This window comes from Sinohyriopsis cumingii, chromosome 11 (assembly GCF_028554795.1).
Source record: "Sinohyriopsis cumingii isolate HCF-2022 chromosome 11, ASM2855479v2, whole genome shotgun sequence".
In the NCBI taxonomy this organism is placed as follows: domain Eukaryota; kingdom Metazoa; phylum Mollusca; class Bivalvia; order Unionida; family Unionidae; genus Sinohyriopsis; species Sinohyriopsis cumingii.
Genome location: NC_142971.1, coordinates 99,170,962 through 99,189,566, shown reverse-complemented (window position 1 = coordinate 99,189,566; position 18,605 = coordinate 99,170,962). Strand labels below are relative to the sequence as shown.

General features: G+C 34.5%; 1 protein-coding gene across 2 annotated transcripts in view; it reads right to left on the bottom strand.

The window, feature by feature from the left end:
• The window catches only part of LOC149789097 (uncharacterized), a 65,426-nt gene extending 48,628 nt beyond the window's left edge, over positions 1 to 16,798 (bottom strand). Inside the window, exons 1-3 of one of the 2 annotated variants that reach the window (XM_089975297.1) lie at positions 16,612 to 16,798; positions 8,606 to 8,739; positions 6,835 to 6,927 (exon numbers count right to left, since the gene is read on the bottom strand). In XM_089975297.1, coding sequence (XP_089831423.1) covers positions 6,835 to 6,927; positions 8,606 to 8,710 — 198 coding nt within the window. In that variant the 5' untranslated portion in view covers positions 8,711 to 8,739; positions 16,612 to 16,798. The remainder of the gene's footprint in view (positions 1 to 6,834; positions 6,928 to 8,605; positions 8,740 to 16,611) is intronic. The other variant, XM_089975296.1, reaches the window with a different exon arrangement.
• Between the last annotated feature and the right edge of the window lie 1,807 nt (positions 16,799 to 18,605).

The window sequence follows — 18,605 nt, the reverse complement described above, 5'->3', positions numbered from 1 at the left end:
CCTTTACTCCATTCACATGGAAGTGCCTTTTGACACCTGCTGTAAACACCTGCTGTAAACATCAGCCATTTTGAGCTGGTTTTCGTAGCGCCACCTTCGGGGAAAACCCCCCTATTAGATACTACATTCATTTCTGCGAATAACAATTACGTTGATCACGTGGTCGCTATGTATGCACTGGTCGATATCTGCTATTTAAAGTAACTGGGTTGTAATCTCCACTCTCCAAAATGGCGGTCACGGATTTCATTCAGTACGTACGAAGTTTTCAAGATTACAATAACAACTATGAAAGATTCAATGACTTAGGTAAAGGCTCTGATATTGATGTAGGCAGCAATTAGTTTTTATAAATTATCAAATTCAGATGACTTAGTGATGTAGACGCAGACGAAAACCTTGTAAATTTCGAGTATGGGAAATGGCAGCTACGGTTGGTCACGTGGCATCACTCACATGATGGTGAACGAGTTCTCTCTCGATTTTGAAACACATAAAAAATTCTTCCGTGAAAAATAATCACACAGCTATAAAAATCGGACTTTACTCTGAAATTTTTCCACATATAATAGATGTGTACCAAAAATGTAAACTGGTTAAAATTGCTATTAAATGTATCATACACTACATTGCTTAATAGTTCACAGGCAGGATTTCATTCAGTACTTATGAAGTTTTCACGATTTGAATCACAACTATGAAAGATTCAATAACTTAGGTAAAGGCTCTGATATTTATGTAGGCAGCAATTAGTTTTTATTGATTATCAAATTCAAATGACTTAGTGATGTAGACGCAGACGAAAAACATGTAAATTTCGAGTATGGGAAATGGCAGCTACGGTTGGTCATGCGGCATCACTGACATGATGGTGAACGAGTTCTCTCTCGATTTTGAAACACATAATTAATTCTTCCGTGAAAAATAATTACACAGCTATAACAATCGGACTTTACTCTGAAATTTTTCCACATATAATAGATGTGTACCAAAAATGTAAACTGGCTAAAATTGCTATTAAATGTATCATACACTACATTGCTTAATAGTTCACAGGCAGGATTTCATTCAGTACTTATGAAGTTTTCACGATTTGAATCACAACTATGAAAGATTCAATAACTTAGGTAAAGGCTCTGATATTTATGTAGGCAGCAATTAGTTTTTATTGATTATCAAATTCAAATGACTTAGTGATGTAGACGCAGACGAAAAACATGTAAATTTCGAGTATGGGAAATGGCAGCTACGGTTGGTCACGCGGCCTCATTGACATGACAGTGAACGAGTTCTCTCTCGATTTTAAAGCACATAAAAAATTCTTCCGTGAAAAATAATTACACAGCTATAACAATCGGACTTTACTCTTAAATTTTTCCACATATAATAGATGTGTACCAAAAATGTAAAATGGTTAAAATTGCTGTTAAACGTATCATACACTACATTGCTTAACAGTTCACAGGCAGACCTATGTGTATGCTGTCGACTAGGTAAAAGGTGTTCTATTTATAGCGCGCTGCACTTTGTCACTATGCTCTATGAGGTAAAGGGTTAAACAGCACGATTAAAGAAACTTGCAAGCAGAGTCTTGTTTTATACATTTTCGATTGAAATCGTATTCAAACGCTGCTCAGGATGGTTTTCACACTTCATATAATGCATCACAATTTCAATAGGATTAGAAGATTTTGTACCCAAAATTACTTTGATTAAGGGGGTGTACTTGAATACTCGATGTTCAGATAATAGATGCAAAGATATAAACAAAGCACAAATTTTGTCAGCACCAGACAAACAGTTTGGATAATACCGGGTATTCTGATAATATAAGTTAGAAAAACTAAGCATCTACTCTGTGTGTGTGTGTGTGTGTGTGCGTGCATGTGTGTGTATGTAGTCAAATAGTCAAACCTGTCTTCTGTCCTAATAGTCATCTTTACATAATAGTCACCTGCTCACAATGGTTTTTCTATTTTCTTCTGAATATTTCCCTATATAAATGTTATGTGTAACAATCGCATGGTTCCTGTGGTAAGTAACCAGGTGTCTGCTAACCAAACACTGGTGAATCCATGCCTTAAGTGGTCAGTGAAGTGTATCTAAAGTGACTCCTCAGTCTATGCAAACTAAATTTTTGCCTCATGAGTAAGGCATTGTCTAGATACATGAATATTATATGAATCAATGTGCAAAATATATCTTATCTTGCTTGTACTCATTGTACTCCAGTCAAACTGTCCATGTAACTCAAATGAGTCAATAAGTCTGACTCAAAAGCCAGGCAGTTTTTATAATTAGGATAGAGGATTGAAGCAACTCATTGCTGGGTGTGGAAAAAGTATTTGTGGAATCACAACAGAAATGGAAGTTGCCTTTTTTGTGCCAATGTGAGAGGTACAGCCCAATATTTTCAACTATTTGCATGTGAATTAAAGCTATCTGTGACGAAAGATGTTCATCTTTGAAAAGCAATACAAGTTGCAAAGCTTTTCAAAAAGGTCAAGAGTCATTCAATGTTAAAACTCATCTGTAAAGGCAGACAAAGTTACAGTTCATAGGTCACAAAGAAAAGCATATACAGCTTTATTTAATTCCCTATTCATCACAATCCTCTCGCTTAAGTTGATTTTATTTTAATCTCCACAAGCTGAGCATCTGGCTAATCAAGATATTGTTTATGAATTGCAAACAATTGTTTCCAAGCCTGATTTATGCAAGTTTGTCAACCAAAGAGTCTGTCCTGTTTTGCTCATACGTAAGCTATCAGTCTAGTAAAATGAGTGTTTTCTGATGCACAAAACAAACTAAGATTAGTTATTATTTTAAGTAAGCAATGATTTAATATATAAGATGGATTAAAATGACTTGGATACAGTAATTGTCTCATTTTTAATATGCTTTAATATGCTGTATGATGCATAATGCCATTCTTGCCACCGTAGCATATTTTATATATCAGCTTTATGGGAAGGGCAGAATTCATATTTGTGTCTTATGAACTTGATTCTAACCAATGAGATTCCCATTTCCATCCATCACTGAGTTTTGTGTGATATTTTGGTTGCTTGGATTTGGGATTTTAGCATTAGGAGAAAAAGCATGCTTAGACATCTCGACAAACTTTAACCAACAAAGTCAAAGTGACCTATTTATGCTGAATGAGTAATCCAATCATAATCAATTAATCTCTGTAATCCTTTCAAAATTACTTCTGACAACACACTGTATAATCCATGCTGACAAACTTCAAACACTGAAAACAACCAACCCTGCTAAATGAATCAAGGGTATAGTATCATCCAAACACAAGTTTTTGACTGTATAACAAAGACAGAATTCTGGTCTTTAATCCATACTCTACTTCAAAACTTCTCTTTTTTTTTTAAATAATTTGTTTCTGAATCAATATTTATTTAACTTGCCTGAAAAGTCTTAAGTTTATCTTGTCTATATTACAAGTGAAATATCCTCTGTCTTTTCTTTCACATCATAGAAAAAATCTTTGATGTAAATAGCAAACATTTTTAACTGCACATGAGCCTATCATTTTAACATCATAATAACTTGACTGACATTACAACAATTCAAATACAGCATTAATGATAACAATATAACCAACTGCCTATGGCACTGGAAACTTAATGAATCCATTTTTTTATTTCACCAGTTAGTGGAATAACATTAAAAATAAATCTTCCAATATTTCATTGAAATGTCATTTAATGTTGTTTTTAATGCTTTTTTTTAATTATGAGGTTCTATTCTTTGCATATCTAGTAGCAGTGGTATGCATAGTATCCCACATTTTAGAGGGACAAATAAAAATAACAGTACATAATGCATAAATAGAGCTATAAAAAGAAGATAATTTTGCCTGCTTTTGATAGTTTTGCCAGCTTAACTCTTGTCATCTGTACTATACTATCATATTTTCCTCAGTATATGGTTAACCTGCAATATGAAGTTCTCATTCCAGATTTAACATTGGTATGCATTCATTATCTACTACTCTTCATACCAAATTAAGAAATCATTAATTAAAGGACAACTTGTGCATTTGCAAACATTTAGTATCTTTCATCATTATCTCAACCTCAAAATCTTCCTCACTATTAACTGACTTTAACTTCGAAAATATATTACACGAATAGCCATCAAATACTTTACATTGCAAGTCTGCCAAATAGCACAAACCTTGGTTGTTTTCATTGCACGATGCATTATTTTAAAATAGATATTCACTGCCAATTTACAGATTTATCTCCCTATACAACATGTTTCTAAATAATCTGTGAACGAAAAAACAAGCACTGGCTTTAGATTTGTGGGACATTCATTCAAACAATCAAGGAAACATCTCTACAATTACCTTAGAGTCTCTTTTAATAAGTCTAAGTTATTTGAATTGCATCAGAAAAAGACATTGATGTTCTAATTGGTTTATTTTAATGCTCCCAAATCAAATAGAACCATAGTGAAACAGGTCAATAAGAAAAAAAAACATTCAAAGTACCACAACCTATTATACTGAGGCAAAAGGTAAAGAAAATAATGAAAAGGGGCTAATAATACTGTCCTTTATCAGCAAGTTTCCATGTATGAAATCATCTCATAACAATTGACTTTTGCTTTACTGTTATTTGCTACAAAGAATACTTTTAAGAAAATAAAGTTGTGCATTAATTAGTACACTAAGTTTACCTGTTATATTGTTTAAAAGCTGCTTACTGGCTGCAAACATGCTAATGTAAATCACAATGTTTTAGCCACATTAAATTTCAGAAAATTACAGATGTGTATAAATTAATTTTTGATGGCAGTTTTATAATGCCTAGTTAATAGTGATACACGTGTATGTGATATTCTATTTCATACAATTTTTGTACCCTTTTATTTTTCATACACAATTAGTATTAGAAATAACAATCAAATGTATCATATTTATTCAAGCATACCACTTCATATTTTTTGTCATTCTTTACATTTTAGAACATAAAAGTTCTACTAAGAAGATTTACATTTGCAACAAAAATTATCAAAAATTGACATTTTGTTTCAATTACAAAAACAAGTAAGAGATTTTAACATATGCAATTAAGGTGGGAGTTTTTTTTAACTTTAAATTGTTTTTTAACCTCAAATTTTGATGTTGTAAAACTGAAGAGATGTTCCCGTTTGAAACGCTTTAAAAAATATACTGAGATATGATATAGGTTATGTCCAATAACCAAGGCATGGTTTTGCATATATTATAAACGGTGATTAATCATGCAGAAAGGTCACTAATGATTTCATTCTTTTATTTCTTTAAGCCTCGTATTTTGATGTTTTTATTTGAGTCAAGAAGAGAAATTCACATTTCAAACAGCTTTGAAAAAGTACTTATTTGCAATTTAGATATGTCAAATGACCAATGCGGTGTTTTCTAAGTATATGTTGAATAACATGAAAAATGCAGCTATTTGTTACCGGTATCTAAATAAAAACTTACCTTAATAATTTGTTAACTTTGCATAAAGTTATAATTGACATATTAATATTGCAATAATGAAACAGAATATTAAGATATTAAAAAAATAATCAAAATTTATAATCGTGCACAAAGGCCTTTGATCATCTCATGATGAAAGAGTAACATTTTTGTTAACTGAGAATATACTACAATTCATAGTTTTGTCATTTTCAGTCTTCTTTTGTTGGACAGAAAATATGATTGATGTGTATGATCTCTTATTGTCATTACAATATTCATTAACTTCACAATATCCTTTACATTACATAATCCTTAAACAATATCATTAATGATTGCTCTTTATTAAGCAAGTTGCTGTAACAAAACATCATGCAGGTTTTAAAACAAGATAAGAAGCCATTTGATGTTTTCTTCTCCTGCAAAAATTATAAATCAGTATAGGCTAAAGTAAAGACAACAGACCATAAGTAAATAAGTCTTATTGTTTCAATTATAGTAATGCAAAAATAAAATACAAAAACCTTGTCATTTTCTATTATAAATGTGAAATGTGAATTTGATTCTTATAATTCTTTTAAGTACTTCTACTGTTTTTATTTGGATATGTTTTCATTCAAACTTTCTCGGATTCAGTCCTTATACAATATGGTTAATGATTGCTCCTTACTAAAACCGTCACCTCCACATTTATGCTATGTGTTAGCAATGAATAACTTGCCATAACCAAAATTACCCCAGCAGTGATCAAGCCTGTATACTTGAAAATGAGTGAAAAAACAACATTAGTATATTTATAGAAATGCATACACTGTTGCTCTGCATTTTAACTTCTTTGTTTAAATGACAAATTCAGGAAAATAAGTATCCACAAATATGAAAATCTTTTTACCAAGTCATGAAATTTGACACCCACAAATTTTAAAGTGATTCAATGTATATATTTTAAATACCTAATGTTAGCTAGTAAAAACTTTCTGCAAAAGAGTGTGCATTAAATTTGCTAAAGTTTCATGTTCACTAAAATTTAGTGATTCACAGTACATAACTGTGTTGCTATGAACACAATGCAAAGGAAATTTAGTGATTCATAGTACATAACTGTGTTGCTATGAACACAATGCAAAGGAAATTCTGTGATTCACAGTACATAACTGTGTTGCTATGAACACAATGCAAAGGAAATTTTGTGATTTACACCTTATGACTATTACTACATAATGCAAGATTTTTTATTTACATTATATGAGCAAAATGCAACGGAAATTTGTGCACATTTAGTCTTGCTAAAGGTGCAAAAATTTAATTCTAATTAAATTTGTATGATTTATAACACTACAATTTAAGGTCAATACACCTACCTGCATGACAGCATATGGAAGAAGAAGGGCTGTGTCCAGTAATCCAAGCTGGGTTTTAGTGAAGGATAATTCAGACTCTAGATCCGTCTTAACCTGCATATATACAAAATCCCTTATACAAATATACGTTTTTGACGTGGCTCTTCCTTTTAAAGATATTATCAACAAAAAGCTAGGCAAAAACATAAGCAACACATTCTGCACCTTTAAAAGTGAATTTAACCAAGGTACTATTTTCTGAAGTAGATGTGCACGATATTACCTGTATAACATGGTGTTTTGTTTCGGCAATATTTACAACGGTACTTTTCCACCACACCAGTACTTCAGCATCCACAATTATGGAATGTACAGAAATTCCTGAGTAATTTTGTTATAAATTTAATGATATCAAAAGCATGTTTTCGTTTTTCATGACAAAATATATCCAAAATATGTTTTAAAAAAATAGTGGTATTTTTCACTAATGCTTTAGCTATAATATAAATGAGGTACCGGTATATCACATTATGTACTCTAGCAAGTGCAGAAATACATTAACAATTTTAGTGTTACCCAACTCTACTTTGAAGTATAATGAAGTGATCAATATGAAGATGTTTTGACAAGTTTTAGATTTTTATGTCAACATATGAAATGAAAATGTGTGTGTGTGAGATTTGGATTTTTAATGAAACTTTAACATTTTTCAGTCATATTGCTAACATGTCTGCAGTGTGGCAGTTTATCGTGATGTCTAGCACTGAGGCATCATGACACACACATAGAGCATCATGTCCCAACCTGTCATATTACCCTAACACCAAGCAAACCAGTCCTAACACTACTGAGCACCTAGCGAGGCAGCTGCTAGTACCATTTATATAATTCTTTGGTATAACTCAACAAGGCTTGAACCCATGACCGCCCAAATCTGAGGCATATACTCAAACCATTTAGACCACAGGATATGACATCATTTTTTACCTTGATGTATCATAGTGCCATGAACTCTGGGACAAACTGGAGGTACAGTGTCTTTTATATTGTAAAGAAAAGAAAAATATTTATACAATTTTACTAATCACAACAACAGTCCCATAATGAGACAGCATGAAATGATTTATGACCTGCCCTATACTGGCTGCACAGGCTGTCAGAAAACCAATGAGATCTCAATAACTGTGTCTGACTTAAAACATTATTCTTCTTAAAACACTTTGCTTTATGTACTTGACAACGGAAATCTTTGCTCTTCAACCAGAGCAAATCTGAGAAATGTTTAAACACTGATTCAGCTAATAATTTAAAGACAATCAGTTATAGGGTACTTTGACAATATTTTCATTGTAGTAACTAAATACTTGTGGATAGATATTCAACAAAGTTAAGCGCAAGAAAATGCACACATACCTATGAATGTTTAAAAGATTTTGGAATCATTGGTTGTTGTTGTTGTGAGGTTTAATGCCATTTTTCAGCACACGATAGGCTATACATGGCAGCCAGTATTAATGGTGGACAAAGATCCCAGAAAAACCCCGGAAAGAACCACCGACCCATAAGAAGCTACTGGCAAGCTTTCTCACATACCCACATTAGCTGAATCTGAGACTCGAACCGGCGCAGACAGAGGTGAGATGGCAGTGATCTGTAACAGAGAGTGCTTTAGACCACTCTGCCACTCGGGGCCCCAGTGGTATGATTGGACCCATTGCTATCTAAAAAGATCAATATTTTATAATTAAAAACAAAAGCTTTAAATACTCAACGCCCTTAAAGGTAAACTTACAACTCCGATTGGTTTCCGGAGGAAATAAGCTGAAGCATATGCCAACCATCCTACTGCAAATATCAAGATCTGCCTGCCAAGAAGGGGACTGCTGCATATGTTCATTCTTCCCTTCTTCAAATTTCAGCAAAAGTCTGGAAATGAAAGATTACTAAATATCAAGACTGCAGTCCCATGAACAAATATTGGCTAAAGCGAATACTCTCTTATTTTATTTCTTCACAGAATCTGACTGCATTATAATTTATTAGATCAAATAATCAAATAATGAATGTGGCATAATATGGAAAATATAAATAATGAATGTGGCATAATATGGAAAATATGAATAATGAATGTGGCATAATGGAAAATATGAATAATGAATGTGGCATAATATGGAAAATATGAATAATGAATGTGGCATAATGGAAAATATGAATAATCAATGTGGTATAATATGGAAAATATAAATAATGAATGTGGCATAATATGGTAAATATGAATAATGAATGTGGCATAATGGAAAATATGAATAATGAATGTGGTATAATGGAAAATATGAATAATGAATGTGGCATAATATGGAAAATATGAATAATGAATGTGGCATAATATGGAAAATATGAATAATGAATGTGGCATAATATGGAAAATATGAATAATGAATGTGGCATAATATGGAAAATATGAATAATCAATGTGGTATAATATGGAAAATATGAATAATCAATGTGGTATAATATGGAAAAGGAGCTTTGGAAGATTAGCAGATGCTTAACTTAACTATTTCATCAATTGTAACAGATCAACCCTACAAAACTCTCCAGACAATGTTATACAATGTAAAGTAAGTAAATTTGTGCATTTACTTTATTTAACATTTTAAATGAGGAATGGGGTATTGCCACCCGATACCCCAACTTTCCATCTAGGTGGAGTATTAACAAGATTTTCAAGATGGCTAATGTAGTGGCCATATTAGATATCAGATCTGCTGAATCTTAATTCATAGCCAAAAAGACACCACAAGAAGTCTTCCAGTGAAACCTCCATGCTGATATAACTTTCTGTTCAGGAGAGCGGCAAAAACAATATTTTTAAGATGGCTGCTGTGATGGTTGTCAGATTTTCATTTAGGACTAAGTATATATATCACAAGATGTCTTTCAGTAAAAACCCATGCTGATATGACCATCCATTCAAGCAGAGTAGCAATAAGATTTTCAGAATGGTCAGTGGTGGCCATACTGGATTTATGAGCAACACCATTTTCATTTAGCAACACCATTTTCATTTCAAACCCATTTTCAACATGACTATCCATTTAGGAAGAGCAACTATAAGGTCAAGCAAAATAATTTGATTTTCCAGTTGTTGGGAGTAATTTGGATTTTTTATGTAGCTTTAACAATTTTTCAGTCACATCGCTATGATGTCTGCAGTATGGCAATTTACAGTGATGCCTAGCACTAGAGCATCATGTCGCAGACATGTAGCATGATGTCACATCCAGTCACCAGGGTTTCCGGTTGGACAACCATTCCCGTTTCTCATTGCTGACCCTAGCACTTTTCTCCCATGGAAAAAAAACAACATTAAATATGTTTTTCTTGTTTAAAACACCAGCTTACCCTGATTCTAAAACCATTACAATAGGAAACACATTTTTTTCTTCTTGGCCAAACAAGATTTTCATGTTGGCTTCATGACAGCCTTGGTCGACATCAGTTTGGCACTACTTTCATTTAAAACCAGCCAGACATCCTAAGAAGCCTTTCCGTGAAAACCTCATGTTGATATGACCATGGATTCTGGAGGAGTAGCAATAACAAGATTTTCAAGACAGCTTTGGTGATAGATTTTGGGACGAATATGTGTGCAAAGCTTCATGACAATCTTCCAAGTAGTTGTGGAGAAATAGCAATAACAAACTTGTGCTCATGGATGGATAAAGAGACAACAGGTAAATGGCTATCACATAAGTTCATTTGGTCCAAGACCAGTAGATCTAAAAGTTTAAATTTTCCAAAAAACAAGAGACTCACTTTTTGTGAAGCACATCCTTTATTTAACAAGAAAGCAAATTTTTTTAAAACTGAGCTTAATATAAAATATTTCAACAATGACCTTAATATAGGATGTGGATGGATGGACATGCACAAAGATGCGAAAGAGATTGCTGTATCAAGCTGTTGCTCAATAAATATTGCATATCGATCTGATATCTGCCACACGTGTTACTGATGCCACATTCCTAGCATGGCAGATTAAGAAATACAGCATACTGGAATTACCTGGTACATGTATTTCATTCAATTAAAGTAAATCCAACACGACTGGTATATTTACCATATATACTTGCTTATGAGTCCAACTGCAAACTGGGTCTGTGCAGAACAAACAACACAGACCCTGATCTGCAGGCACATTATGCAATGACAGATGAAGATCTTTGATAATTATAGTTGGACTCTACTTATAAGCAAGTACATACATGTATAGTAATTAAGTACTTCTCTTCCTATTATTTTCTCATAATAATAATCTTCTTTACAAGCAGTTTCAGACTATGTTTTCAACTACATTTTTACAAAAGTATTCAATGGATAGACGAAGATCAATTTTTCTGTCATTTTTTCTTCACATAACATGCCATGGCAGAAAAACAACAACATACAACTACAATTTAATGTTGGATTACCTGAAATGCAACACATACATCTGCAGTCTGAAATGAATTTGATCTGTCACTGGAATAACGAGACAATTTTATGAGTTATTATCAAGTATATAATAAAATCTGCTTTGTTGTACCTTCCAATTTTCAAACATTTTGCAGACTATAAGATATTTTTGGTAATGTGTTTGTTCTTACCTGTCCAGTGATGAAAATAATTTATGATGGCATTAAAATTAAGCAAGACATGTTGTTTTAAAGGGTATAAATATGCCACGTATTTTATATAACATTTGAACAATACAATTTATGAACCGTCAATACATCCATTTACCATATATACTCACTTATAAGTCCAACTACCAACTGCACAGACCCAACATAAAATGCACTGGCAGATCTGGGTCTGTGCAGTTTATTAGAAATAATCAAAAGAACAAACTGAGACATTGGTTTGCCAGCACGTTATGAAACAGCTGATCAGGGTCAATGCTGTGTGGTACTGAACTCAATTTATAAACAATATGGTTTATCCATATAATTTGTATACATTAACCACAGATATTGTACACCGCTCCAGTGGCCTAGTGGTTAGAGCGTCTGCATCGGATGCAGAAGGGCGTGGGTTCAAACCCCGGCCGAGTCATACCAAAGACTTATAAGAATGGTACTAACAGTAACCTTGCTTGGCGCTCAACATTAAGAGGTTAGTGTTAGGACTGGTCAGCCTGGTGCCAGGATAATGTGATTGGGTGGGACTTCATGCTACATGTCTGCAGCATGATGCCCCAGTGCTAGACATCACTATAAACTGCGACACTGCAGACATAGTAGCAATATGACTGAAAAATTGTTAAAGCTATGTTAAAAATCCAAATCACACACATATACAGATTTTGTGCCTATTGTTGTTTTGTTTTTCCTCTTATCATATGTAAATAACGGCAACAACATGAGTCTTTACCATTTTAGATGTGTTTGCTATGAAAATGTTTTCTTTCTTGCTTTGTTGAACACTTCACTGAAAGCAATTTTATATATAACTAAACCTGTGACTATGAGTCTTGCAGGGTATACAGTATTTTTTATCTCATTATTTCTGAGAAAAAAGAAAAAAAAAGGGAAAAAAAATTTCTATCAGAAATGGGCCAAAAAGTTTGCAAAGCAGCTGTCAATTTAAACTTCATCCCATGAAGGGACAAACACACTACTGGAGATAAAATTTTAAAAGAATTGACAACAAAATCCATTTTTCCTGCCTTTTATTCTTTTTAACTGCTAAGTGTCTAAACCATCTCTGACATGCTTTAGAAACACCATCATACCAAACTTGTTAAAAAAAATATTTGTTATGAGTTAGTAGTGTAAACTTAATAGCTTTGGGACACTCATTGTAACACTACAAACATCTGAATGACACGTTGTGCTAAGGTGTTCAGCTTAACAGCTAACAGTCTGCTGAGTGCCAGGAGGCCAAGAACAGGTGTGTCCTCCCACATGAGACATCAGATCTCCAGTCATCTAACTAAAATATGACTGGAACGTTATCTAGAGGACCAAGCACACTGGTCAATCAATTGGTCAGCTTACAATGGGGGTATTGGGCCTGTCACATTTACCTCGACCCGGAGTAACCCCAGTTTGAAACATGTATAATCAAGGTAATTCTGACAAGCCATTGTTTGATGTTAAACACTGCCGCAGGCTAGCACTAATCCCTTATGTAAGATTGCCGTGGCTAGAAGTGGACAGCCAGACCTAGGAGCTGTGAGGCCGCCAGATAGTCAATTATCACCTAGATGTGGAAACGTTTGTCCAGATCAAAAGAAGTTGCCCGAAGAAGTGGGAGTGTCTTAACTTCTTTCCCTGCAGACAGCCAGCCAGGTTGAACTGGCTGCTAAGACGATTGGACAGGGTCACAGCGCCACCCAATCAGAATCGAGATGGGGAGAGACCCTGATTTGGCTAGAATGATATCTCTGCATCTTCCGGCAAGAATTAGTTCACTAGAGAGATTGCCCAGAGGAGGATAGCGTAACTCCGAACAGCCATTCGTTATTGGCGGGAATATCTTAGAATCTTAGAACAGGAAATTCTAAGTACAGACAGCTTCAAATAAGGTCAGTGAGCTAGCTGTTCAGTCTTTGCAGAATGCAACTGCATTTTTAATTGTAGGTCGTATGTATACTTTATTATTACTAGAATCGTAGTACGAAGAATTACTTTGTGGTGTTAATATGTTTGCATATTTTGAAGAAATGAGTTGATATTTGTAAAGAATTATATAGCTTGCTAGCCATCGTAAGAGTTAATATTGTAATTCGCTATGTGGGTATTTTATAGTAGACTAGCACATGTGTTCATGTCATTACAGATTTTGCCATTGTTGAATATTTGTGTACGCTTGTGGGATTGTACTGTACAGACATGCATCTGATTGTTGTCATATTGTGGTACAATGAGATTAGATATATATGTGTATATACTGATGTGACGCAATGTATTGATGTCTGTATGACAATTCGCTGATACCGTGTTATTACACCATTGTTTACCCTGCAAGAAGTGTGTGGGAATTTTTATGTGTACGCATGTGTGACAGAAACCGTAATAGCCTTATCTGATGATTAATTGTTGATCTAGTGTGAGGTGAGATTCGATAAAGCATATGTTAACGCCTTGTGGTTTTTCACAGGAAGCTTTCAGGGACAGACCAGTTACAGTTTGGTCCCATAGTCTCAGATAGAGAGACGGAGGAAAGAAGAAGAAAGGAGAGAAGTCAGGAGAAGTTGAAGTCTAGGGGGAAAAGGGGAGAGAAGGGAGGAAGAGGAACTTGGGAGCGAAATTGGAGGAGGAGATAGTTGAGAGGGAAACGGAGTCGAAGGAGGTGTTGGAGGAACGGAAGGAAGGAAGGAATTAGCGGGAAAGAAAGAGATGAGTAGACACAAGGACAGAGGGAAAATCGAACTCACACTGTAAATCACGGGATGAATTAGGCTGTCACTTGGTCAAGGGAAAGACGGGTGATTGAGAGTTTATCGTTTTAAATTATCGAATTTATTAAATTGTTATTAATTGAATTTCATCTTTGTGTTCTCTATAATTTAAACGTTGGCATTGCTGACTGGGGGTTCAGAGCTGTAAATCTACCTCGTCACTAATTTAACTTTCTAACTCCACGAGCCCGGGTGGAACTTTCATCATAATTTAATTAATATATATTGGAAGAACCCCACCCCAATGTGTGCAACCGTCACAGGGCCCATACTTTTGTCTGAATGTGTGATGTTTATCTAACCATACTCTGTTTATTCATATAAACCTTTTGACAAATTATATTCATTAAAATGCATGTAACTGTAAAAATACTTGCACTTGGATTACCCTGAAGATCATGGAAAAGAGTGACAACAGCTGTATAAACAAATACAGTAAAGCACACATGCATACACTCTGAATGGAAAGCAGGACCCACTCCAGAATAGGCTTCAATATTAGCCTTAGAGCCTGCTACACACTTTGCAAGGCCATTGGGGTTTAGGGACTCAAAACAGGAGGTAGAGGTATAGCTCAAAATGTTGGACTCTCAGCTGCTCGCTAGTAATTAATAAATTCATTCTGAGTGACCCTTTTATGTAGATGGTAAGTTAAGTAAAATCCCTCTGCATCTATCAGTTATTGACCTGAAATTTTAAACTGCTGATGTATGTGTGGAAGGCAGCATCACCACAAGGTAAGAGTAATGGGTGGAGATTTCATACATGTCATGTAGGTTATCAACACCAATTATTTCAGTAATGGGTGTAATTTTGTAATTTGATTTTATATATATTTAAATGGCAATTAGTCACTTTATTTTGAATCCTCATACATCCATATTCTTTTTCGATGGTCATTATTTACATGCTCTGAGTAGAACAAATGGCAGATTCAATATTGATATGGATGGACATTTTTTGACAAGGTGTGATCCAGTACAATCTGGTTGAATGTTGCATGCTGTGATGTCACAATGAAAACTATGCATGTTGATAAATATGCTCTTTTCTTGACCCTGTTTAGTACCTGGCCACCATTGGACTAGACCACAGCAATCATTCAGTTTTGCCTGGAAGCTTCTTGATGACAGTTAAGGTAGAGAAAATTCAATAATCAAGATTGATTAGTCTTTGGTTAAAGAAAATTAATATTATATTTCAAAACAGCTAATTATATTTAAATTTGAATAAATGCGCATACATGACCCATATGACTTTTACTGTAATGCTTTGGGTGGAAATGATGTTACTCTTAACTTACACTGATGAATAATTACTAGTGAGTGGCTGATAGTCTCATAGAGTAGGACGCTGAAAACTCCAGAACAAATAGTGCAAAAAATTGATGGACTCTACCAACAGTAATGTCGTAAGAAAAAAACAAAACAGAAAACTACTTGTTGGTCTACCACATAATATTGATCGACTGAGGCCTTGACAATGTAGGCTGGCATAGATGAGATGGTTGACATTCTGAGCTAAGTGTGTGTTGGTATGATTTGGATTTGTAATGTAACTTTAACAATTTTTGTAGTCATATCGCTACAATACAGTATCGCAGGGTGACAGTGACAGGGTGACAGCATTGTGCCACAGACATGTAGCATATCCCACCCAGTCACATTATCCTGATACCAGGCTGACCAGTCCTAAAACTAACTTCTTAATGCTGAGTGCTAAGCAAGGCAGCTGCTAGTGCCATTTTTATAAGTCTTTTGTATGAATCCAACCTGCATCCTCCCACGTCCGATGTGGATGCTCTAACCACTAGACCACTGCAGCAGTTCTAGCAACACCCAATATATTTTGTGTATTGCTTCCTGAAAGCTATACTCTGTCCTCTCTTAAGCGGGATCTGAGTATGAAAACTCATCAGCCTTATCCTCGCCCATTAGTGTGCGAATCAGATTCGGCCCGCGGGCCGTAGTTTGCCCACCCCTGGCCTAAGGAGACGTGTCTTTCCTTGTGTATGTATTTACAGTAAATATATTACCTACAGATAAGCTGTATGAGTAACCATTAATACGAATTCCATTGCACGAAGTTACCACGACCACCACTCCCACTCCCCTTCCCCAAAAAAGTAACCTGACGTGGTCTTCGGGAAAATAGGTAATTTGCTGGAACACATTACTCTTTTATAAACAAACAGTGAACGCTCGTACCCAGCCTTTGATTAACGTTATTTTCTTTGTCAATATCATCATAATATGTTAAGATATATAATACCATGACAACTCGAATCAATTGTACAGTATTGTAACGTGTTTTCGATGTAAAGAATCCGACTTACTGGATATATGACTTACGTTTAAATGGGAACAACACCACTATTTTGCAATTAATTTCATACATGTAGTTGACTAATTTAAATTATATAGCGTGATCCAAATAACAAGACTTCACGTCATCCAACACCCGTTCACACGAAACGGAAACTGCTCCTCGTGTCCGAAATGCTAACTGCTCCATAATTTAATCAAGCACCTCATATACGGTCTCTCTAAACACCCTAACACACCCCAATACACCCTGGACACCCTAAGACTCTCAAAGAACACCCCAGTATTACATATATTGGCAGCAAAGCTCTCAAAAACGTACTAAGAAGCGAAAAAAGAAAGCAAACACACATACGGACATTGTTACTATGAATGATTGATAGTATTGGTTGATGGCCATATTTTTGATAACCTACGGAAACTAATTCCTATGCATCAAATCTCTTTAATTTGATAATATTATTAAACAATTTCCTTATTTAATGGCTATGCACCATACTTCTCTCGTTTATTTTGTTATAAACTGTTTATATAATACAAATTTTCATTTTAAATCGTGCATCAACATTTTTGACAGAGACGTTTAGAATACATGACCAGAGTGTTACAAGCTCCACACGAGTGATTTCCCTTGATTTTAAGTAGCAGTGAAGGAAAGTCGCTCTGTAATTCCTTTCGATCTTACATCAATGTCATGCTTGATATATCAGATGTAATTTATCTAAGCTGTCTGATTATACAGGCCATTTAATGACTGGTACAGTCACATAGACAATTAATTATCAACAATAACTCACAAACCACCAAGTCGTTTAATTCTCTGAATGAATTACTCTGTCTCAATAGCGAATCCAGAGGACATGCCAAAAATATTATCCAAATTACAGACTGATTAAAAGAAGAAAAACGATGAAACACACATAACTGGTTTATTTTAGAAGTTATTGATGTTTTCACAAGCATAGTAATAGAATATAAAAGGTAGATTTTCATCGTTTTAAATTTATTTAATATAGCAAGTTTCTAGCTGAAATCAGAAAAAAGATATGAGCTTTCGCATTTACATTTATTTTTACCAAAATAACTTTCCAGTGTTTCCATAAAGAAAAAATAAAATTAACTTTTAGTAAATCAGGCCACTATCAACACTATCAAACAGCAATGCATATTTATTGACTATTGAGTTCTCTAGCAAATCGCGCTTTCTTCGCATTATATTTACAAAACAAATTGCATAAAGAGTTATTGACGAGTAAAACGATAGTACAATGTATCAAAGAGTTATTGACGAGTGAAACGATGGTATAACGTATCAAAGAGTTATTGATGAGTAAAACGATGGTATAACGTATCAAAGAGTTGTCGGAAACAGTACAAACAAACATCCGATATGTATTTTTCCTGTCCTTCTGTCTACAGACGCTTCTTACAGAACTTACAAGAGCTTTCTGGAACATATTGCTACAGAACTAGATAGAGATGTTCAGTCCGTGGAAGTAAGAGTGCCTGAAATGATGGTATTTGGAAGTGATGATGAGAAGAGTATAACCAAGCCAATAGAGCCTGTATCTCCCTCGGCTACAAGCTATGTTTGCACGAAACATCTGAAGGATAATGTCAGGCACTTCCTTCAAAATAAAATATGGGTGGAAAAGGGTGAATGTGATATAATAATGACCCAAATATTTGATACCGGTGTCATCACAGACGCAAATACTGCAATAGATTTTGAAAGTCGATCGGAACTTTAGGAAACAATCATCAATGAACAACATCTGACATTTGCACCATACTTTATAAATAACTTGAAACCAAGACTACATAAATATTTTTTCAAAAAGATAGCTGCAAAAATACTGAACGCGTGAATTTGACTAATGACAATGCATCCACCAATAACATTCTACAACCTTCCGTTGACTGGAAACCACAACACGCGCAAGATCTAATACATAAACTTTTCAGCGTAGCACAGCTCCATTTCATGGATGATAGAAGCACTCTTTACGACAGCGGGAATT